General features: G+C 37.4%; 3 protein-coding genes across 16 annotated transcripts in view; 2 read left to right on the top strand and 1 right to left on the bottom strand.

Annotated features, from left to right (window-relative positions):
* Positions 1–8,043, top strand: part of LOC113683469 (neuropeptide FF receptor 1) — a 31,555-nt gene extending 23,512 nt beyond the window's left edge. For 11 of the 13 annotated variants that reach the window (XM_089204066.1, XM_027200714.2, XM_027200709.2 and 8 more), the window contains 4 exons: positions 1,626–1,789; positions 4,579–4,770; positions 5,377–5,871; positions 6,649–8,043. In XM_089204066.1, the coding sequence (XP_089060192.1) occupies positions 1,648–1,789; positions 4,579–4,770; positions 5,377–5,871; positions 6,649–6,884 (1,065 nt within the window). In that variant the 5' untranslated portion in view covers positions 1,626–1,647 and the 3' untranslated portion in view covers positions 6,885–8,043. Of the gene's footprint in view, positions 1–989; positions 1,107–1,311; positions 1,463–1,625; positions 1,790–4,578; positions 4,771–5,376; positions 5,872–6,648 lie in introns of those variants that run through there. The other 2 variants (XM_027200713.2, XM_089204073.1) reach the window with 2 other exon arrangements.
* Positions 8,044–10,484: 2,441 nt separating this feature from the next.
* Positions 10,485–14,291, bottom strand: LOC113683546 (ankyrin repeat and SOCS box protein 7). Its single transcript, XM_027200797.2, has 2 exons — positions 13,270–14,291; positions 10,485–12,097 (listed from the first exon to the last, which is right to left on the bottom strand). The coding sequence occupies exons 1-2, from the start codon at positions 14,105–14,107 to the stop codon at positions 11,964–11,966; spliced, it is 972 nt and encodes a 323-aa protein (XP_027056598.2). The 5' UTR covers positions 14,108–14,291; the 3' UTR covers positions 10,485–11,963.
* Positions 14,276–22,945, top strand: LOC113683547 (katanin p60 ATPase-containing subunit A-like 2). Of its 2 annotated transcripts, none has more exons than XM_027200798.2 (17): positions 14,276–14,442; positions 14,548–14,618; positions 14,766–14,862; positions 15,066–15,135; positions 15,253–15,301; positions 16,076–16,217; positions 16,681–16,800; positions 17,185–17,259; positions 17,805–17,882; positions 18,431–18,529; positions 19,359–19,422; positions 19,682–19,800; positions 20,250–20,344; positions 20,433–20,543; positions 20,819–20,987; positions 21,289–21,391; positions 21,924–22,945. In XM_027200798.2, exons 1-17 carry the CDS (start codon positions 14,386–14,388, stop codon positions 22,076–22,078), a joined length of 1,674 nt encoding a protein of 557 aa, XP_027056599.2. In that variant the 5' UTR covers positions 14,276–14,385; the 3' UTR covers positions 22,079–22,945. The 2 variants fall into 2 exon arrangements, with proteins under 2 accessions (XP_027056599.2, XP_027056601.2); XM_027200800.2 differs by having other exon boundaries at positions 14,290–14,442; positions 14,798–14,862.
* The last annotated feature ends 335 nt before the right edge of the window (positions 22,946–23,280 follow it).

Here is a 23,280-nt window from a genome sequence, read left to right as displayed (position 1 = left end):
TCTCTTTGAAGTACTTCCTTTGATCATATCAGGCCATTCTGTTTTTTCTTTCAAGCTCAAATTGCGAGGTACTTCGTTTTGTTTTCGTGACAAACTGTAGAATTCGTTCCTCCAGTCGGCAAACTTTCAAGACCAGCAGTGTGGTTTCGCATGACCAGCGATATAGTGTTGTTTGTTATTTGCGTTAAGTGGTACTAGAAACTCATGAATCTACAGTGATATGAAAGCGAATTGAAAGCACTCTCAAACCGGGGAGGCTATAAATAGATTAAAACGAATATAAGAAAAGAAAATCTGGATAATAAAGGCGTAATTACAAATTTCCATGTTGGTGGGACTCACCGAAAAATCTCTTTGAAAGTCAGAAAGTCAACGATTTGAACATTTGCTCAAAACAAAGTACGTTATACTGGATACTTCGCTGGAAAGAGCTCGAGTAAAATGTTTTATCATCAAATCAGTTTTAAACCGCAACAATGAATAGTAAGCGTCTGCTTTAAAATGTTCAATATCGAGTGATCTGTGATGGAGTCTCTCGTCAAAACGAGTGTGCCTTCCTGTCACACTTTTGTAGTATGTCACAATATTTCTGTTATCATGAAACACAACCAGTGACGTTTAAGCAAAACCTCTTTCTTTGTGCATAAAAGCGCTTAATATTGCGGACAGATAAACGCCATTGTAATTGCACCTTTGTTAAAAAGTCAAATGCAAATCACAGCTTAGAGCAACACAAGCGTTGAATAAAAGCACTTGAGAGACGGGTTACAATTTCGGTCAAGAGCACCGACTCATTGTTTTTAACCCTTTGGGATATTCACTAAAAGAAACGTGAAACGGACATTCCAGAGGGCACCACACGCGCTCTCCTTGAATCCAGCTTTTTACCTTTTCCCACTGTGTTTGGTATTTGCCATGAAAAAAAGACATAACAAAGGAAATGATGGAGCGTTTTTTTTACCCCCTGTTATGACGTCATATTGTTTAGCACGTTAAAACTCAAAAACAACTCAGTGGTAAGCGCGAAGTTTCTAATAAGGATTGAAAGAACATTCTCTAGCGAAGAACTTCGACCTCACGGTTTGGGATTGGAGGGCGAAAGCTAAGTAAGTGTTGTACGGAAGGATGCATTTTTGTTGAATTTGGAGAAGTTTCTGCTTGCTTCGAGCCATACAGTATATTTTTAATTTGACTGTTGAAGCATGGTCTTCAGACCAAGGAAAAGTTTGTTTAAGTCACCGTCAATCACCTGACATTGACTCATTCTGTGTTTGGGATCGTGATCAACCTGATCGTCTGTAAACATTCGTCAATCATTTGACGGAACATAGCCTTTGTGCGTCTCATTGCATGGCTCTAGTCAATTAATCAGTCACAGATGATGGTCGTAAATTAAGTGACTTCTTTCTTCTTCAAAGTACCATTAGCTGACATTTCGTTACGTTGAGCCCTCAGCACTTGGGTAATTCTAATAAATTAAATACATCTGTTTCAAAAGAATGACGTCTTTCGATCAAATCAAACCTTCCATACGTCACGTTTCTCTTAAATAACCATTTGAATATGCGTCTTTCAGTCAGGTAATAGGTAGTTTATTAATTATTTATATGTTTCTGTAACAACAGAGCACATCGCCTCCAAACTGAGATGGACGCCACCTCAACTACCGCAGTAATGAGCACTAGTAATGTAACAAGCATGACCACGACAGCCACACCAGAAGAGGTTTACGATCCGTTGTGGGTCATCACAATACGCTGGATTATTGGAGCCATTATTGTTTTCGTAGGTAAGAAAACTTGCAAAAACTAAACTTCATTTGTGCATGCAATAATCAATTTAACAAGAAGGTCATATTTGGGATTGTTAGCTGTAAATGAAAAAATTTAAGCAGTCTTTTTTTTTTTCTGAAAAAAGGTTTTAGAATAATTAATTGCTCTGATCTAGCAGCTGAGAAAATTTGTCTAAACTTTGAAATAAAATGCAAATTTTTTCTCCAAAGGGCAATCATATCCATACTTCTCGGTTTCTTCGTTTTAAGCTAAAAATTCAGTATGGAAAGTCTATTTGCAAAGGCGCATTCGATAGATGTTACACAAACAGTGGACGGATCGATTTTGATTTTCTGGCTGTCGTGTGAACCATGAAGCAAGAATTTGTTGTAAGCTTTTTAACCATCAGATTCACTCAGCTTTGATTTCTTAAAGCACAATGTACATATTAATGCGTATCATAATTCAGCAAGGGATACTTGTTTCACTGTCCTTAAACATTTCCACATAAAATGAGGAAAGAGAAATTTTATATCGAATGAACTGAAGTTGGCATTAACGGGGAAAGAATATTCAAATTATTTTCTCGGGTCATGGGCGCTGGCACTGGCCGTCTTTCAGTGATTTTGACCGTGAACAGATTTCAGTGATTTTGTGACTGATAAACTGAAGGTTTTTTTGGCCTCCTTTTAATTTCACCGGCGGTCAATTAGCTAATACCTATTATAACTCCCCTGGCCGTGAACAAATTTCAGTGTTATTACAGCCGCTCAGCATGTAGTCAATTTAAACAAAGCGAAGTGACAAAGGAGCAGAATAGAGTCAGTAAGCACGACACTGAGGGTAGTGAACGAGACCTTATCGCAATTGGTGCTTTCCCACGCTCAGATAAATAAGTGGTTGCTTATTGTTTCCCATTTCCTGCGTACAATTTATCGAAATTGTTTATGAACTATTTGAACTTCTTAGCGCATTTACTCCCAAATCCTTTGAAACGAGTTAATACGAAAGAAAAACACATTCCATTCGCTCCGTGAATGTCTGATCAACTCTTTACAGAGTGATAATTAAGTACTAACTATGTGTTGAAATGTTTTAAAAAGCTTAACCCATGGTTCATGGTTAATGACCAAAGCCGTGAACATTTTTAACTCTCAGGATATGTCTTTAATCGTCTGAGTTTAATTTATCTCTCGACCCTCACAATGACTGATTGCAATGTCAAAAATTAGTCAGTCTGCGGCCATCGTTTAACTCCACTTTGCCAAGTCGATTTCACGGATTTGTTATCAAGAACAAAAGAAAAACAAAAATCTACACGACGCCAGACTGTTAGTAAATGGGGTGGACTGTTAATTAATTCAATTTGTTTAAACAACAAATATTTATCTCCTTAAAAATGTTGTGATATAAACCAATTATAGCATCATTGGCAGTAAACTTTAGTCGGCACCAGGAAACAGATAAATATCATAAAATACGCGGAAGTGAAGACCAGTGAACTGTTTGCTCGAATGTTTTCCTGACACAAGCCTCGCGTTTAGTTAAAAGCACGCAATTAGGTTTTAATAAAGGTCCTTTGAGTAATTGCGATTGACGTAAAGATGTAAAGATACATGAATCAGTGTTACGAGATTACAAAAGGGTTTCGTCGTGACATCTCGGAATGCTCCTTTCTAATTATCTATTAGAATGAAATGAACGACAGTTGTCTTAAATTACATTTTTTTTTAATACATAGACTCCCGGAGGTTCATTTGTATAGCACCTTGTGTGTAAATAGTCAAGTCCATTTATTTCAATTTTGGTTTTAATAAATGTTTGCAAAAGTGAAAAGTCAAATCTATCAAAATGACAGCTTGTTCCGGGTTTGGAACTTATTTCTCATTTCTCCGGTGAAAAACACAAACGAGGCGTTCAAGTTCAGTTTCCTCGCTGTGCAACATAGATCAACGACAGAAAACTATTAAAGCGCTATCCAAACTACTAACCTGTAACTGCTAATCAAACAGCTAAATGATTCGACACCCAACGTTAAACATTGTTTAATTGTACTTTGCTCAGCTTCAATATGGGCTACAGGAATGCTGGTTTACGCTTCAACACGTTGTGTCTGCTTCTTTTTAACTAACATTGTATTATATTAATACTTTTCCTTCTTTTCCAAGTCTTAAAACTTTTCTTTACTCCAGTTCTCATCTGCTGTTCACCCGTTTGAGAACAACATGGGCTTTCGCTGGTGATTATTACGACTAACGACTATCCTTTACAAGCACTATGGTTGGGCAAGAAAAAAAACGACTGCACTTAATTTTTTGCGATATGTATACTCTAGTTGCCTGATTTTCCTAACAAAAATGTATCGAACCTCACGATTATTGGTCTAAAAAAAAGGCTTCCATCACTGATGAGTTAAAAGAACTAAAATACATTGAACATAGGCAATATGCCCCTTTACCAAAAGCCGGCTTTTCCTGATATCAGCATGTGTATAAATGCATTAAAAACAATCGCAGAGTTTCTTCTTTCGGTTACTTCAGGAGCCGAAAGTTGAAACTATGTATTTGAAATAAAAGTCATGATGTGACCAATGTACATTAGTTTTAGTTCATTAACTCATCACTGATGGACGTCTCTTTATATTTAGAACCAATAATCTTTTGTAAATATTTTTCGTTTGATAACAGAACCCAGACTTCATTAAAATTACCTGTAGAGTTTTTTTAATCCTTTAATGCTACACCCTTTCTATTTAAATCTAAGGTGCATTACTTTATTCCATTCTTTTGTTTGTTCTTTCTGGAAGGGTCTATTGGTAACGTGATGGTTTGTGCGGTGGTGTACAAGAACCAAAGAATGCAGACTGCTATGAATTTGTTTTTAGTGAACTTAGCCGTGTGGGATATCCTGGTGTGCTTATTCAACATTCCGTTCACGCTAATTTACAATCAACTTAAGTCATGGCCTTTTGGACTCTTCTGGTGTAAAACAATGCCGAGTAAGTGGACTTCCTGAGATAATTCCATAATTCACTCTGCTTTTTCCAGCATGGTGTGGGTTCGTTACCCCCACATGAGTCGCCGAAACGTTATGTCGGAAATGGAGTCCACGACAACACTGGCAATCCGGTATTGAAATATTCAAGAGGGATTAAAAAAAGCGAAAAAATCAAGCTTTCCACGTGAACCTAACTGTTAACACCTTTATACATTTTTTTAATACCTAATTAGTTTTAGCATGGTCAGAACAAAAATGATAGTTAGCTTTTCGTTGAAGAAGAATCCACAAGACTAATTTCTTTTTTCAACCCTTCATCAGGAATATTATTTGACTAATTACTCTTTAAGCCCAGCCAAGCATAATTACAAGCATATTAGCGAACAACGTGAAGATTACTCTCTCGATAAATCGACGAAAATAAAAAGGAAATGACGTTTCTTAATTGACAATTCATGGAGTGAAAGTCTGGAAGAATGGACTTCCGTTATTGTCTAAAACAAGATTTAGTTTTAATGACTCCACACATTCCATCCAAAGCCTGATGTCTACACCCAAACTCAACTATTCCAGCAACCTTTCTAACCGAACTGCGATTTTTTTTCAGCTTTGCAGGTTATGAATTTGAGTGCATCCACTGGTTCCCTGGTGGCCATCACTATCGAACGCTACCGCGCAATCTGCCTCCCCTTTACACCACCCCTATCAAAATTTCAAGCCAAGCTAATAATAGCAATCGTTTCAATGTCTTCGTTCCTGGTTGCTTTGCCTGAAGTTGGAGCTTACAAAAAAGCACCACCAATTGGATGCATGGAAGTGTTTCCTACAGAAGATCTCAGAAAGGCATACTCGTTATTTCTCTTCCTCTTCTGCTATTTTCTCCCGTTTTTATTCATTGCCCCAGCATATATCAGAATGATATTAAAACTGTGGCAAGAAGATCGTGACGAGAGCTCACCTTCAAGTGGAGTGACAGAGGATCCCAAGAACCAAAGAAGAAAACGGAACGTCTTAAGGATGATGGTTATTGTTGTTTTGTGCTATGCCATTTGCATGTTGCCCACGTATGCCACCTTCTTGTGGCTTGACTTTGGATTATCAGGTACCTAATACTATCATTTTATTTTCCTTACAAAAGCTGTACTGACCAGACGATGACTCACGACGACAGCTACAATATCTTTTGAGGATAGCAACGAGGGGGGTCCTGATCCTGTTTGGAAAGAAAGTTCACCAAAGGAAAATCTAAAATCTCTCCTCTTATGAGCAAGGTTTCAGCAAATCTTGAGGTCTCCACGAAATTAAAGAAAAAAGTCGCGGGTCATATATACTACGCCTCACGATGGTGGTTGATAAATGCAAGAGCCACGCTCGCCTTTCTGTAAAATTCTGCGTCATATATTAATTTTGGCCTTAAATGTACGAACTCTTTGCCACCTTCTCTAGTTGTACCACGATATTAATTCTTATTTTTTTAAAAAAGAAAATGGTACTGTAAAACAAAAGAGTTGGAAGTAGAATAGAAAGAAAAAAGGACCTAGAGTTTAGATGTTGGACAGAATAAAAAAGGCTGTACGATGAAGACGTGAAAGGATCCCACCGCAGCGCTATCACTGAGATTTTTAGGAGGAGATGGTCGAAATGCTGCTTTCATTGTGTGAAAGAATGTGGATGCGTATGCACCTAATTTATAAATGGGAGCTCAAATGTAAGGAGCGATGGAACGGTTCGCTTGACAAATGGTGCCGGACACCATAAGTGAACAGATCTGTCATTTACCTCAATGTCTGAGTCTTGCTCATAAATGTTATTGTAACCTGCTAAATATATCTTTATCTTCAAGGTTGCGAATGAATAACCTATTTTGTTGCTTTTCTAGGACCACCACCGTATTACTTTTTCGCATTACTCAGCCTTATGCAAATTATAACCTTCATCAATAGCTGTGTCAACCCCATCATTTACTGGTGTCTTAGTGACCAGTTCTCGAAAGGATTCAAGAAACTATTCCGTTGCAAAAAGAGACTCAACACGTGGAGTAGACATACACAACAATCATCTTCATCGTCATCGGATCCTCACCACCATCATCAAACTATGCCAACGAAAGTATGATGTGAAACGATGTAAAGACATTGTTAGTGTAATAAGCTACGCATGCGTTGGACCGAGATAGAAGGGCAATGGATACGTACACTTGGAATACATATCTATCAATCAGAAATGGATACACAAGGGCCTGTTTGTAGACCATAACCACGCGCATAAACTATAGGCACTTAGTGACGTATGAAGACACACGATGGACACTATAGCCGTGCCAGTACCGACAAACAAAGTTACCAAGTGCACCATCCCTAGTTGAAAGTTACCCGAAAATGACTCAGTCACGTTTGGATAGAGAGCACTTCGTTCATAAACAGCTGCTAGGGAAGATGAATTTAAATGGATAACAAATCGCACTGGGCTAACATAAGCCAGGGAAGTGTTAGTGGTCGATAAATCAAACGATAAGCAAGGTGTCAGTTATGACCATGTATGATACTAAAAAACTGCTTTCCAGATACAACGTTGGCGCTTGCAAACACAACCTTACAAGGAAAGCAAATAAAAACGAAAAGATTATAGAAATTGCTGGAAATACGAAAGATTTACCGCAGCGTTAACAGGAACCAAAAGAATATCTATTCTCTTGCGAAGAGCTTGTCAATGCAGACAGCACAAGTTTTGTAAGAGTGACTGAGTGGACAAAATATTATTTCCAATGCTGCGCTTATCCAATTCTAAGTTGCAAACATTACATTCATTACGTGGCTGAACTGAAATAACGCAATAATAATGATAAGATAAAACGACAGCAGAAGTAGAAAGTTGAAACAATTTCAACTTAAAGAACATTTCTCAGAGGCGTGCAGAATAGAATTACATTTTCAGATCTTACTTTCCGCGTTCCGTCAGAAAATTAGGAGAACGATGCAGGATCAACAAACTAGGTAGTGAGAATAGAGACACGCCAGCGAAACTGAATCTTATTTTTTCTGAGGCATATAATCATTTGTGTATATATTTTGCTTTCCTTTTTCCATATTCCCCTCACACCCCCAAGTCTCTGGACATACCCTCTTTTAGTTTAAGACAGATTCCCCTAGTTTGCGAAGAAAGTTTCCGCTAGAATAATAGACTTGCATCTTTGTACAAAGCCAAAGTAGTATTGCATCTTTGTACAAAGCCAAAGTAGTATTGCCAGATATTAAAATGTTAATGTATTCATCGATACAACTGCTATCTTCTATCAGTCAGTGTTATCTACCTGGGGCGTAACAAGTATTTTTAAAAAGGGGGGAGGGGTTACACTGTGTCAAACAAAGGGAACTCACCAGACTGTCGTGTCGACCTCCACGCCGTGTTTTACTTAATGTGACAAAAAAAGCCCTCCCCCTCCCCAAACACATATTAGCTACGCCCTTGATCCACCACAGTGTTTTGGTAATAAGCTTACAACTCAGGAGGGGGGAGGCCTGAGAGAAATAACTACTTAAATTATCTACTGTTAGTTAAGATAAAAAAGACATGAATATTAAGAAAAAAATATCGAGTCTCTTTTCTTCTGATCAGATGCAAAAGCATGCCCGGTGCAGCCGAATAACGAGATTCAACGAAAACAGAGATTTGTTAATCACGAACATGATCACAGTCAGAATTGGATTACACGAAGTCCTGTTATAATTCATCAAAACTACGACAACATTTGAGAAAGAAACTAGACATCGGTTTTAATTTTTCATAAAAAAAAAAGCATGCTCTGTCCACTTACATAGGCACGACGTGTCAACTGTCCTTTCCCTGTCGGCGAGAGGTGAGCCGGGATACAGATACTGATATTAGTCCCAGGACCCCGGCCAACCTCTCCCCGGCTCGTCTCTCAAATCTTATCGGGGGCGGAAAACGTTTCTTTTGCAGTGCTAATATTAAGGTAATTCTTCTGAAAAAAAAAGTTATTGGGCAATTTTTTCCCTACCAATGTTTGTTTAAAAAAATACAATTAAAAAGGTAGGTCACTGTGCTTGATTGGGAGATATAGTGGGCCAAACTTACCCATTTATGCCTGTACTGGCATAAACACTTGCGTGGTTCACGGTACATTTCCCTGCAGCAGGAAGAAGGGGTTTCTAAACTGACACTTGAAAAAAACTCGATAGGTAGAAAGTCACGAGCGTATAAAACAATTTAATTTATAATTTGTGGGAAAATCACGCAAATTTAAACAACAAAGACTCAAAACGTTCCTCGAGTTGTTTCTTTCAAGGTCATCATTTGCATCCTTGAGTAACGGGCTCTGAGCAAGCTTTTAGCTTTATCTCTTTATTCCTTTTGAAGATTTTTTTCATTTCCTCAATTTTATGGAGAATAAATTGAACACAAAAATTACGCAAAAAAATATGGGGCACCGTGCTCGTTCAAGAGCGAAAGACGATCGAAACTCTCTACCTGATCCATGGATTCAAAAACAATACCGTGTTCTCGGAGTGCGCGCGCGACCTAGTTCCTCTGAGTAAGCGATTTTTATACGCAGTACAGGATGCACAATGCAAAACTGAGGAATCACCTGGATAATAACTATTTTCATGTTCGTGCAGTAATGTAAGCGCAATGTAATACTATTGATTAGCTGACTGAAAGATTGAGAGAAATAATTGAACCAGCATTGCCGATCTTTCATACCACGGTATTTGTTTACTTTGGACCACTTTGGCGTAAGTTAAATTAGGATTTGCGTCCGCTCCGTACTCGGCTCTTCACCTGAAAAGTCGTGCACTTTAGAATTTATCGTAAAAAACGTCGCACTTAATCGACAAACAAACTACTGAAATTTTCATTAATCACTTACTGGTATTTTTTCATTTGTTTTCCTCTCGAGTGGGCTTGCAGGCGTCATTCACTTCTCTGAAGTTTCTGCAAGTATAAGACAAACCTATGACTTGGACTGGCAATTTCAATGAGCCAACATTTTCTTTGAAAACTAATTACCTTGCAAAACCGTTAGGCTGTCGAGATAAGAGCTCAGAGAGCGCACAAACGAAAAGTAGACTCGAGTCCTCTCTGCAGCTCACCGGCGAGGCACGAAGTACTATTAAACACGTTTACTACATTTTTCAGTGGTTACTAGGCGACAATTATGACGTCACTAGAAAGAACCCTCTATCCCAGAAATCTACTTAGAAGTAACCCAGGTGATCGCATAAAAACTTTGCAGTTTTAATCTTTTCTTATTATTTTTCTGTTTTTGGCATCAACTGGTCCATATCATGGTATCACGGCATCAACAATTTATCTGCGGCAGAAAATATCCGCATTGCAAACAAAAAACGCTTTATCGGCGCAAAGAAAAACCCCCATTGCAGAAGTCACGCTTCACGCCAGAGTTGCCAGAAATTAATTTTTCCAGTGGTGAGGGGTTACTCAGCCTGACATACGGTGCAATCTTAATTCATAATATTCGATAGCCTTAGGGGTTATTTTGCGTGAGGCTTTCAGTGCAGAAATTATTATGCTCCTAATGAAAAACAACAACATTGACCTAGACCCAAGCCAAAAGGATTAGGATTAAGTCATTGGTCAATACTAGGAAAAAATACATTCACTAAATAAGAGGCTAGAGTCCAAACTCTGAGGAAAATATGTATTAAACTTGTTTACTAAACCACAACATTTGGCTTGAATAAAAACTCCTTTATTTCTTTAAATTCCAAACAAAGGGGCAACAAATTAGCACAAACGATGCTAAAAGAAGCAAAATGCCGCGAAAACAAACAACAAAAGTAAGTGAAATGATAAAGGGAACTATTAAAATGTGTTTGAAAAAAACACACAATGACCCAATTATAAGTGTTTTTGAGATTAATCCAGGAAATTTTTTAAGGAGAAGCAGTTTGCCCTTGGAGGAGTGGACCCCCCTTGGTCACATTTTACTGCAAGCTTAGTCACTAAGGACAAAATTACTAAATAAACACCTTCATCTATTGCCACATCAAATGACCACAACATAAAATCATACCTTGTTGTAGCTAGCACTAAATTCCTAAATTACAAGCACAATTTAAAGTTTGAAACTTTATTATTTGATAAATTCAAACAATAAAAACATGCATGTTACCATGACACTGACACCTAAAAGACTTGTTAAAATGCACAACATGCTATTGAGAGCAAAATGGGAACCAAAAATCGACTGTGATGAAACTGACTCTATGATGCAAATTAATAAGATAACAATGAAAAAGTAAAATATACTATTTTTTCCTAAAACTATTGACCATCTGTTCAGAATATTTCATTTTTTCTGACAAAGATAGAATTAAAGTAATAAATTTCAACACTTCCTAAACATACCATGCAGTGCACCTTTAAAGTTAACCTGCATGAGAAACAATTAATACAAATTATTCCCAGGAGGAAAGGATAGAGAAAGAAGGCTTGTTATCATTAATTTGTTTTAAATGCATATTTGTAATATTATCACCAACTATACGTCTCTTTAGCTTAATAAAAAAAAAAAAGATTTTTCCTTCTTCATAGAATTGGCAAAACCCCCTATCAACCCTTACAAGCTAAATTAAAGCAGTCTACATTAATGAGAACTTTGTCGTTCAGTTTAAGGGACTGACAGTTTCATGGGATGGGGTACTTAAAATTAGTAAAAACAAACAACATCAGCATAGGTAACAGTAATTCCCTTGACTCTGTTTTTAATGAAACAGAGGATACTACAATTCAAACTATTTCTTAAAGTAATTTAAACTGAAATCCCTTTTAAAACTATGACATATTCCCATACAACATTAATTAAAAAACATCTAAATCATCCTGTAGCTGTAAAAGTATCTGCCCTGACTAAGTAAAATCTGTTAAAGTACCATTGTTAAAGTACCTGTTAAAGCACTAATTAAAAGCACTATTGTTAAAGTACCTGAGCTTATGCGATTTGCCCTGCTTATGTTAAGTCATGGCCACAGACTAGAAAAAAAAACCTCCTTCTTGCAAACTTATGACCATGGAAACTACACAAAGGTCCAACATCTCAAGTTACCATTAGCTAATTCTTATCATTACCAGGAATAAATGAGCAATTTTTGGCCCAATAATAGCCGGCAAACTCTGTTAGTTTGCTGTGACTTTCATATTTGTCATCTTACATTATTCATATTTGTAAAGAAGAAAGTCCTTCATTATAATTGAGACTGGTAGCTTAGATATATCTTGAAGTCGTTTGGCACCAAGTGCTTCCCGAATGACAAAACGGCAGGAATCTTGTAGACTCCTTGGATTTTCTGAAAATAATAATAACAAATTTCCTTTTTATTTTTACTTAACAGGTAATGCACCTATAGTTTATAATTTCAGGATTAATCAACAAATAATCAATTTTGTTCAGTTTTGTCTTTTGCGAGTTGGAAACTTCAAGCTAACAAGAAACATTCCAGTAGGGTAGAATAAGCTCCTACAAACTATCCATGCCACAAAATTGACAGGAATTGAGTTCAATAAGTCACTTAAACTTATTGAATATGACAGATGGTAAAGTTTGAGCTTAGCAGCAGAAAGGAGAAAGATTTTAATTGACTTATCTGAGTAAAGGACAAAATATAACTATACCAATTCACATCCCTTGGGATGAGCTGATTTTATGTTCTCTCTGTAACCATTTGGTTACTTTACAAATGTTTGACCTTAACCCTGTATAGCATATGCAGAACTGCAGTACTACACACAACAAAGGTCTTTATTGTACATTCATGTACACTTCTTGTAATATTCTGGTGAGTGTAATCAGGAAACAGAAATAGCCTTGCACATTCTGAATTATGAAAACAAGTACAAATGATAATATACACAACTAAGCATAGTAAAATACATAAAATGAATCACTGAAAAGGGTGAAGATCATGGAAAGAAGAAAGTGTGACATGTCCTCTTTTCTTGGAAGACATACATCAGTACCACTCATTTGCATTGCCCCTTTTTCATGAACATTTTCTTTTCAAGGCCATTAATGACAATGCCTCCCCCTTACCAAAAAAAATATTTAAACATTTAAAAATGTTTAAATATTTTTTTAAAAGTACTAAATTTCTTGCAGTTGACAATATTCTTCACTAGTTTGCATCGTTCTTAACGCCATGTTCCACTTCTTCCAGCAAGCATTCTCTTTGTAAAAGTAATTGACAGCCCCACACCAACTGAAATTTAGTCTTGTCACATAAATATTTATGATCAAGGAGTACGATTTACTTTTCCTAAAATCAATTTTCTCTCCTAAGTCTAATCAAATTACATTTCTCAAGGTAACTATGGATGAGAAAATTACCTGCATAAAATAAATGTAAAAAGAAGAGTGGATTATTCTTAGTGTGCAAGAATGAGAGATACATTTCAAAGTGGAAGTTTGCCTTTTGCCTAAAATAGGTTTTTGCTCACGTCGATTATTTACATGTACACTTACTTGACACGCTGCTGAGAAAATCCAAACAGTCTCTATCGATTGAGTTTAGGTTGTACATCATCCTTGATATCGATAGAGGTGTAAGTCCTTCATCGTTGTAAACATTTATATCTGCTCCAAACTTATAGAGCAAGCGTGCCAAAGGTTCACTGTTCCTTAATGCGGCTAAATGGAGAGGAGTTTGGCCATCCTCAGGCCTTTTGATACTTGTGAGAGCGCCGTGTTCAACCAACATTCGTACACAATTAACGTTACCTTTAATAACAGCATAACGAAGGGGGAATCCAAATTGAACATCAATGTTAGCTCCCCAGTTTAACAAGACACGAATTGAACTCGTCCTTTCACGAATAATGGCTAGTTGAAGAGCTGTCGTGCCTTTGTCGCTTAACGCGTCTACATAACCTTTTGATTCTAAAAGAAGTTCAACAAACGAGTCTCTACCGTAGTGTGCAGCCACATGTAACGGCGTCCAACCATCCTCACTTCTTGCATCGACGAGCTTTTCTTTGTCTAATCCTTTGAAATCTAACAACAGTTTTGCGATTCTTGTCCGTCCGTGCATGGCGGCGTAATGAAGAGCGGTGAAACCTCCGACTAAATCTCGCGCAAATGCATCGCCTCCTTTCTCGAGGAGCACTCTTAGAGCGCGTTCTTTCCCTCTGCTAGCAGCTAAATGAAGAAGCGTCCAGCCATTGCCATCCATCTGGTTAGCAGAGCAACCATCTTTGATGAGATCCCGCACGAGTTTTACATTCCCACTAGCAACAGCCTTTCTGAGTCGCTCTGCAGGACTATCAATCGATCCTTCCCTCCTTCTCGGTCGTTTTCTTGACATTATGAATACCTAAGAACACCGCAACGTATCGATCATGGTCTTATTTTACCTTCTGATGAACAATATTCTCACTGTTTTTTTAAACTGATTAGTCAACACTTTCGAATGACTCTTCGAACGCCATTCTTCCTTCCCAGCATACAACGCGGGTATACCCAATCGAAACCCGCAGTACGAAAACACAGTGGGCTCTAAATCACTAAGTGGAAAAACAAAATGGCGTCCCTTGCGACCTGGAAAAACTAAAAGTTCGAAAAATTATTTCCTGTAGCAGATAGATGACACAAGAACTTAGCTATATGCAGCTCAAGACTGCGAATGAAGCAAGACAAGCGGTAATTATTTTCACTAGAATATTGTTTTATTATTGTTTGGCTTTATATAAAATTTTCGAAAACAAATATAAAATTTCAGCTTAGTTACTGTATTTATCTTGATAGGAAGAACAACGATGCGAAAAGCGGAAAAGAACTCTATTGGTACTTATCACTCATTACTTACGAGAAGAGGGGTAAGTCGGAAAATAGCTCGTGTGCAATAGTCAGAATCCAGGGTTATAAAATAAAGCGTAATTGACAATTAAGCTAAAACTGTATTGTCCTCCGTTAGAATTAAATTAGAAATCAACTTTCTTCAGAATTACCTTTTCTTTCTGCAGTTATATTGATTCCGCTCATTCTCTCGAGAAAGAAGGTGGTGCAAGTTTAACCAAGTATGAAGTCTGCGACAACATTGACTTGCCAACAATTTTACAGGTAATATAATTTTCTAAGTATCTAGATATTGGTACTTGTAAGCTCGATAACACGAAGAAACCAAAATAGATGGTAGTCTACATAGTTTCTCCTTTTTACTTTCCTTCTTTAGTCTTCAACTGGACATTTTCTCTTCCCCTTAGTATCTGGTAAAATTATAAAAATCCTTTGGCAAGAATCATTTTTCTGTGACTTTTTTGCAGGAATTTGAGTCGTATCATTTGGTAAAGTTTAATAGAGGGCCGAAAATTATAAAGAAAAAGGTGACAAGTGGTAAGGACACTTTTTTTACGAGTCTAATAAAATTTCTAATTAAACATAACAGTTCTCTTGCTTTTAATATTTACGTTGAGCCTTGAAATCTAATTTATTGACTGATTTAAATTTCAGCCGATACCAACAGGGCATTGCCTCCAAAGCCAAAATCTTTATCTGGAAGGTAAATGATACTTAATTATTACCAAGCCACAAATCATCCCATGTCCCAGTTGTTACAAGAGTGGATAATGCTATCCACAGGATAAATCTCTACCCAGTGGATAGCACATTACTTATTGTTTTAACAATACTTAATACTAAATTGTTAAAAAAATTATCCTCTTAATGGCAATGTATCCAATGGATAGAGTTATCAGCCTTTTGAACAACTAGGCTCAAATGAATATACAATTATTCATGCCTGTCTGTTCACATACTTTTCTTGTACATCAGCATCCCTTTCCATGCCCCCACAGCTGGTCAGAGTACGATTGCATATTTATAATGCAGTAAATGAAATTTAACAGGGTTAACAGCAAAGAGCATCAGCATTCTCTAGAAGTCAATGGTTTTTGTATCTGCACATGCTTCAGAATTCCTCTTTGTTTGAGATGTTCTTACACATGCTTTGAGCATCAACTTTCAGTGTTGCTTGGAGTAGCAGCTCATGCTCCAGTCAGTTTTCCCCATCCCTTCCCTCTCTCTTTCAACTGTTTATTCAGTATGACAGATGCCTGTTTCCCTTTCCTGTGTGGGGGCTCATGGCTGAGTTGCCAGGATTTGCTAGCTATGGGAGCAGTCTCCATCTAGGAACTGGTTGCCATTAGTGAAAGTTCATGGATGTCTCAGGCACCCAACCTCCACTTGGAGATGCAGTTGTTAACATATAATCAATCTCAGTTCATAACTAGTTGTGAGTAGATGAGGCATATGCTTTTGAATGCCTTTTTATCAGCTCTCGTAGCAGTTCTGTGTCACTTCCAAGTATTAATGGCCATTCAGGATCAACAGATAGTTCTCAGTCCCCAAGTTCATCAAAAAGACCCAGTAGTGATGGCAAAAGAAAAACATCAACTACAAAACAGAGACAACAAGAGGTAGAATGTGTGTACAGTTACTATTTAGAAATGAAAGTTTTAGGAAATACTGTGAACTCCAGAAGCTGATACATATGACACAATCTAGACCATGTTAATATGTAGAACCTGAGGGTATTATAACTGATTTCGGCTTGCACCATCCATGCTTCTATGTGAACTTTTTATTTTGTTTTATTACTTTGTTTTACTTTGTTCTTTATTTTGTGCTATGAAGTTCTATTTTGGAGCGTATTATTGTCTATGGTTATTTGTGACTGCAATTTATATGCTATGATAATAATTAAAGGTAACAATAATTATGAATATATTAATTTAAGCTTCAGGAAAGAAGATTGCAAATGACTGTTATAAATTTGTGGTGGTCCTAATCAAGTTATCATCATGAATTACAGCTCTTTACATACACAATTCTTAATCAGAATCTGCTTTACCTTAATGTTTCACACACACTATTTTCCAGAAAAATGGCTCACCTCCTGGCAATGGCCTTGCATCAGCTACAAATTCAGAGTTGAACCTGGCAGGAACATCAATAACAAACACTTCTAGGAATCCATCAAACCAAAATACTCATGGAAAGGTGGAGAAAATTAAATAGAGAAAAGTATAGATCAAATACTGTGGGAAGACTCACCTCTATTCATGTAGTTTCAAGGCACAGTTTACAAAAATATCCAGCTTTGCACAATAATATCATCTTAAAATCTTTATTGCCTTGAATTTGGAATTATGGACAAGAGTTAATTACTTTCTGTTTCAGAATCTGAATACATATTGTTACAAGGCTTTAAATTTAAGACCCTTTGATACCACTGACAGTAATAATTATAATCAAGTTTTAGATTTAAACATAAATATCAACCCTCAAATTCAACCCATGGTTATCATAAAAATTGAACATAATATTATTTATTTGGTGCAGGGTCCATGAAATTCTAAATATGAACATTTCTTTTTCTTTAAGAATGTTATTATTGATATGAGAGCCATGTTGAATAATGCAGTCAAAGGTGAATATATGGCAGTTACAGACCCCTCAGTAAGTTTACCCTTATTGTATTAATACAATGTAGAAACATAAGGAATTAGAAATAAAACTTGCAGAACACATCAATTTGCCTTAATTTACACTTAAGATAGATTCCCTGTTTCCTTAAAGTTTATGAAATGATAAATTATATTTCAGTCTCCATTCGCAGTGACTGGTTTGAATCTAAAACAATACTTCATTGAGTGAAGTGATTTTCCAGAAAAGAGTCTTAATAAGGGAGACTTTAATTTGTAGGTTGTCTAATGACTCAGCTAGAACCTTAATGGAAATCATTACCAGGGTCAACTGAGAAAGAGGTCGGGGTGGAGGAGGGGTAGCCTGTGTAAGAAAAAATGGAATCTCATCCAGGGAGAGGAGCAATACTCCAATAGAAATTACATCATGATTAAGAAACTAAGGGTAACTAAAGTTAATCTCTGGCTGAAGGGACTACATGTAGACTTTTTCGCTGCATTGTAGGATTTGTAAAATTATTAATATTATGGTAATGACTACAAGTTACTGTTACTGAGGTGATGAATTTTTTTCTGTAGGAAAGACTTTTGAAGCCTCTTGGTGGATTTGCTGGGCTAACAGGAGAATGGAGAGACTTGGCTGCTGTCATCAGCAGGGTATGTTTCTGTTACTTAATTTTCATTGAGTTTAAAGCATGATTGTGTAATTCTTGGGCAGCTTTTCTGTCATAGCTGATTAGTATATTTTTTTACACATTAAAGTGTAAAGAAATCAGAAATGAAATGAAATAAAAAATGAAGCCACTGAACAAAATCTTTGAGCAAGCAGAGTAGCACCTGAGTGACAGCAACCAGTGTAACTTCCTGTGGAATGAACCTCTGGACTAGTTGACAGATTTTCTTCTGCCAAGAGTACAACATACTTAGGCTCACTCTTGAAAAAAGTAGACCAGCCACGGTGTATTAGACCAGACAATACTCCTCCCTACATCTCCTCTCAGGAGGGAAAGAGGACAGGACTTTGGAGGCTACATACCAATGGAGCCTCTTTGAGAATCAAACTCAAGCCACATTTGTTTGTGGTACAGACTTACCACATTGCTGTCTATCTTCTCTGGTAGCGACCAAGTAGTACAGCGATATATGAATTAGGTGGTGTTACAGTCAATTTGACTCAGTCTTCATGTGGGGATTCCTTCTAACAGGATATTTACCTTCATGACCCTGATGTAAGATGGGATGACATCATTGGCTTGGATGCTGCTAAGAGGCTTGTTAAGGAAGCTGTAGTCTATCCAATCAAGGTTGGTCTGTCACCTGTGATCTGTGTCTTTAATTGTTTTGTCACAGAAAACTATAAACAAGTTCCTATCATCCAACTGTAACGCTATGGTAAACACACAGTAAGGTATCAAGGACCATATATTTGGTCCAAATTAGAAAATGGTATGCGTGAACTACCAAGCCTTAGTATCTTTAAAACTAGAATCCGTAGAGTTGACCTGGTCAGCCTAGTGGAAGACAGTGGCAACTGCTGCAATCTTTGCAGCACGTGATTTTTTTTAATTATCTGCATGGTACAAGTATTTTTATGTTATCTGAACATTGTTAATATTTCTGAATATTTGTAAATTTTAATGCATAGTTTATCGGCTATATTGTTACTTATTATGATACTGTACATAGTTTTTTCTATTAATTTAGTAATAGTAGGTGTCCCCAATTAGCTCTATGAGCTAAATACATTGACACGGTAATAAAGATTTTATTATTATTATTATTATTATAATTTCCAGAATTTCAAGAATTACTCCGATCACAGAGAAGTTTTGACGGCTTTAAGTGACCCTAAATTAGCTGCAAAATTTTTTCAGTTTCTGGACAAAAACCAAAATTGTGTAAGGTTATGCTTTATTTTGGGGCAGTAGAAGTGTCATTCAAAGGTCTGCATTTTGTTTCGAAATAATTTGCAATTGAACCATGCTCCAATTCAGGCAAAGAATACAAAGGTTAAACAGGAGTTTATTTGGTATTGAGTTTTGTATTTAATACTAGATTTCTTCTTTTTTCATTTCAGTTTATTTGGTATTGAGTTTTGTATTTGATACTAGATTTCTTCTTTTTTCTTTTTAGTACCCTCAGCTCTTCACTGGCATTTTGTCCCCCTGGAAAGGACTCTTATTATATGGACCACCAGGTTAGATAACATTTGGAAATTGTTTTTAACTGAGTGAGAGTTTCTGTTATTGTGTTCTCGAAACCATCGTTCTTGATTTTGTGAATTTGTGTGTTCACCCAGACTTTGGAGAATTAGGTTATTAAATCAACGTTTAGACTATTCGCGTACTGTCTTTGCATATAGGTAACCACTTATTAAACGAATCGACAGGTTTGCGGTTTCAAAGACACATTTTTTAGTAGAGGCACTTACTTATTTATATTTTCATCCTTGTAAGGAACCGGAAAGACCCTGCTGGCCAAAGCTGTGGCAACAGAATGCAAGACGACGTTTTTTAACATATCAGCCTCGTCCATTGTGAGCAAGTGGCGAGGGGACTCAGAGAAACTTGTTAGGGTATTAATGTCATTGTTACTGTTGAATACCTTTTGCGATAGTCGTTATTGCAAAAAAAAAAAAACAAAACCAAAAAAAGAGAACTTTTAACCCAATCCTTCTACATTCTATTCCGGTAATTGAGATGATCATTGATTCCAAAGATCAAGCGCCATTATTATTATCAGGGAATTTCGCGGTACTCTCTCAATCAATCAGATGCAAAACTACTTTCAATCGCGACTTAGTCACTCGCGTTTCATGCAGTTTGCTCGTTTTTACTTTGTATTTTCATTGGCTTTTTGTGATATCTCCTTTTTGTTCTGATTGGCCGTCTTGATAACTTTGGTTTTGGCATTACAACTTTCAATCCAAAAGTCCTCTGTTACAATATCCGCCTGTTGTAGAACATTACATTCAGGCACACATATTTTTGTTACAGTTATTTATTTAATATGTTTCTATTTAAGGTTTTATTTGAGCTTGCGCGCTTTCATGCACCGTCTACTATCTTTCTTGATGAGCTGGAATCTCTGATGAGTCAACGGGGAGCAGGTGGAGGAGGGTAAGTGTCAAGACCAAAATGACTGAAGGGAGGATACATGTACATGTAGTTAGTAATCGAATCACAATGGCTGTATTTCGTTTTGTAGAAGCGAGCACGAAGGTAGCAAGCGAATGAAGACAGAACTGCTCGTACAGATGGATGGTCTGGCAAGATCAGATGATCTAGTGTTCCTCCTGGCTGCTTCAAACTTACCATGGTATCAGTGACAGTAACTTATTTTTAAAAACACATGGGTATCTGAAAATCGTCGGCTGAGGGATTGTTTTTAGAGACGAAGGCTGACGTGAGAAAAAAAGTCAGTTTGAAGCGGATATTTGCTTAGTTTATCTGTATATACTAAGACTATGGCGCCAGATTAAATTCACCTTGTGTCAACTCGCCTATGAGGCGATGATATTCGGGCGAGTTTAAACGACCGAATACCATAAAAGTGTGTTTATCTCTAACATTGCAATCTGATTCATTCCACAGGGAGCTTGATCATGCAATGCTACGTCGTTTAGAAAAGCGAATTCTCGTTGACCTTCCTAGTTTAGAGGCTAGGGAAGCCATGTTGAAACAATACCTACCTCCGTCAATTCACTCAGGGGAAGGAAGCGTGGAGATAAAAACAGAGATCGACTATGGAGAACTGGCAAAGGTAACAATGCAACCATCACACGAGAATATCCTCATGATAACCTTAAGTGTTTACAGTTTCTCTTCAATCCGTCATCTCCTTCCCATGAGGGGTATATCGCTCTTGTGTCCCTTGGTGAAGGGAGAGGGGAGAGGGGGAGGCGAGAACAGGATTGGGACATATTCTCGAAACATCTATGATTTATAGAAGATTTCCCCGTTCGGTGGACCATTTACGTTATCAACGTAGGTGTCTACACTAAAGTAAGCAGCTGACTGCATAATCCGTTAATTAACTCTGTTGGTTTGCTTGTTCTTTTCAGCGCACAGAGGGTTACTCAGGCTCTGACATTCGCCTTCTTTGTAAGGAAGCAGCCATGAGGAAAGTCAGGAAGATATTCGACCTGTTAGAGAGTCACCAAGCTGGTAGGCACGTCATAAATTTAAATAGCAATTGCATCTCTGTGCGTGGAGATTCTACTTACTACAATAGGGAAGAGTTGGAAGGCGATTAGAGGCGGGTCATTAGATATCTCATCTCTTTAATTTTTGTGAAAACAGAAGCAGGGTTTTGTTTTTTCGTTACCCCGTATCCTGTTGCACAGTACTTCCCTCATTTGGATCCCAGTCCAATTTAGTGTGTGCGCTTGTGATCTATGAATTTGGTTTTCTTCTTTGTTACTCCAGGTAATAAATTAATTTTTAATTTTTGTCACCCTAAGTTTGCTTTTAAGTCCTTTCTTCTCCTCCCACTCCCCCCTCCTGCCCCGCCCTGTTCCTTCAGTTTTCCTTAAGTACACAAAGTAAGCTGGAGATTCCTATTTCATATTGGTTAATGGGAAGAAATTGGGAGAAATTGAGTGTGAACATAGTAGTTGTAGGTGCAAAGCCACCCTATTTTAAAAGTAACATCATTGTTAGTCAGTTTCTCCAAAAGTTTCCGTTATTGTTCACACAGAGGGATCAGACGGCCGTGCAACACCGCTGCCAAGACTGGAAATTGAGCCCGTGAACACTGATGACGTAGATGCTGCGTTGAAACACACAAAACCATCCGCCAGGCAGCTAAAAGGCAAATACCAAGACTGGCAAAAGGAGTACGAATCCGTGTGATGAAGTAGAGAGACAACGTAAGCGTCATCCACCATATGGTCCACTAGTGTGACTTTTCATCATCGCCATGGTGACACAAAGATGATCATCTGAAATATTTGCCAGTGATTGTCACTGCTCAGCGGTATTCAGCCAACGTGTCTTCAGAGTCGTTCACAATTAGTCACCAGTGTTATTTATAGAACGAACCTGAATGTATATACAGCTCTCGATAGATATGTGTCCATATGGACTGAATCGCGGGAAACGTGTGCTATTTGTTGACAGCCTCAACAAGAGGTCCAGCTAGATTACATGATGATCACACCCGCGCAATGTTTATGGAATTTCTACTGAATGCATATTTATTTTTCATCTATTCTGCCTCAGTGACATCAACAAAATTATCATTATAAAATTCTCTTTCAATGAAATGATACATTGTGGAGAGTTATTTTGGAAGAGTAAAGTATCTATTAACCAAAACTAAATCAATCTTGCAGCCAGTTAGAAAAGTAGTGAATATTAGAGTTAACTCGCGAGAGGTGAAAGCTAGTGAACGTATCCGACCGCGATTTGTTTAGAGAGATAAGAATTTCGTTGCAGGCAACCCCAAGGTGCAGTCATCCTCGACAGTTTTTCTCTCATAGTACGCCGTAATCACCTGAGAAATTTTATTAACAAGAAATAGTGGATGGGAAATACAGTCAGATTGTGCGATTAATTTTCCAAACGTTTGTGTTAGGAACTTCAGATAAAGCAGCACACACGGGATACAATGTTTATATGGAGTAAAAGCTTCCGCTCCAGGATTTCCTAGACATGAAGATAGACTGATGCTGTTTCTGAGTTTTTTATTTTGTAAATAAACAGATTCGTTTGAGATTCTTCAAGATTTGAGCTGAGATTACCAAGTATCGGACGAATGCAGCGACGTCTGTATTTTATGGCCGAGAGTGAAATATTTTCCGTCCGGCCTGACCGCCTAGTTAATAAGCAGTTTATATACCCCCTCTCTTTATTCTTCCTCTCCTCTTCTGGCCTCAGTATCTTGCGAGGCTGTACGTTGCGCCGTGCGAGTATTTACGACCCTGCTCTCGCCATCACGTGTGGCCCAAATACAGAGATGTTTTTAATGTTTTTGTTTTTGTTTCTGCTTTTTTTTTCTTTTTCGCTTTTTTGTTTTTGTTTGTGTTTTTTTTTTTTCATTGAAGATTCCCATG

Source organism: Pocillopora damicornis, chromosome 4, assembly GCF_964200805.1.
Source record: "Pocillopora damicornis chromosome 4, jaPocDami1.2, whole genome shotgun sequence".
Taxonomy (NCBI): domain Eukaryota; kingdom Metazoa; phylum Cnidaria; class Anthozoa; order Scleractinia; family Pocilloporidae; genus Pocillopora; species Pocillopora damicornis.
The sequence above is the reverse complement of the archived record's forward strand: the minus strand, read 5'-3'. Positions and strand labels throughout refer to the sequence as shown.

Bases quoted from the DNA above. Each gene is read 5' to 3' on its own strand.
- LOC113683546 (XM_027200797.2), bottom strand. From the start codon at position 14,107: ATGTCAAGAAAACGACCGAGAAGGAGGGAAGGATCGATTGATAGTCCT. The intron at 12,098-13,269 runs GTAAGTGTACAT...TATTATTTTCAG, and splicing joins TTTTCTCAGCAGCGTGTCAA to AAAATCCAAGGAGTCTACAA.
- LOC113683547 (XM_027200798.2), top strand. From the start codon at position 14,386: ATGACACAAGAACTTAGCTATATGCAGCTCAAGACTGCGAATGAAGCA. The intron at 16,801-17,184 runs GTGGAGAAAATT...TTTTTCTTTAAG, and splicing joins ACCAAAATACTCATGGAAAG to AATGTTATTATTGATATGAG. The intron at 18,530-19,358 runs GTTGGTCTGTCA...TTTTCTTTTTAG, and splicing joins CTGTAGTCTATCCAATCAAG to TACCCTCAGCTCTTCACTGG.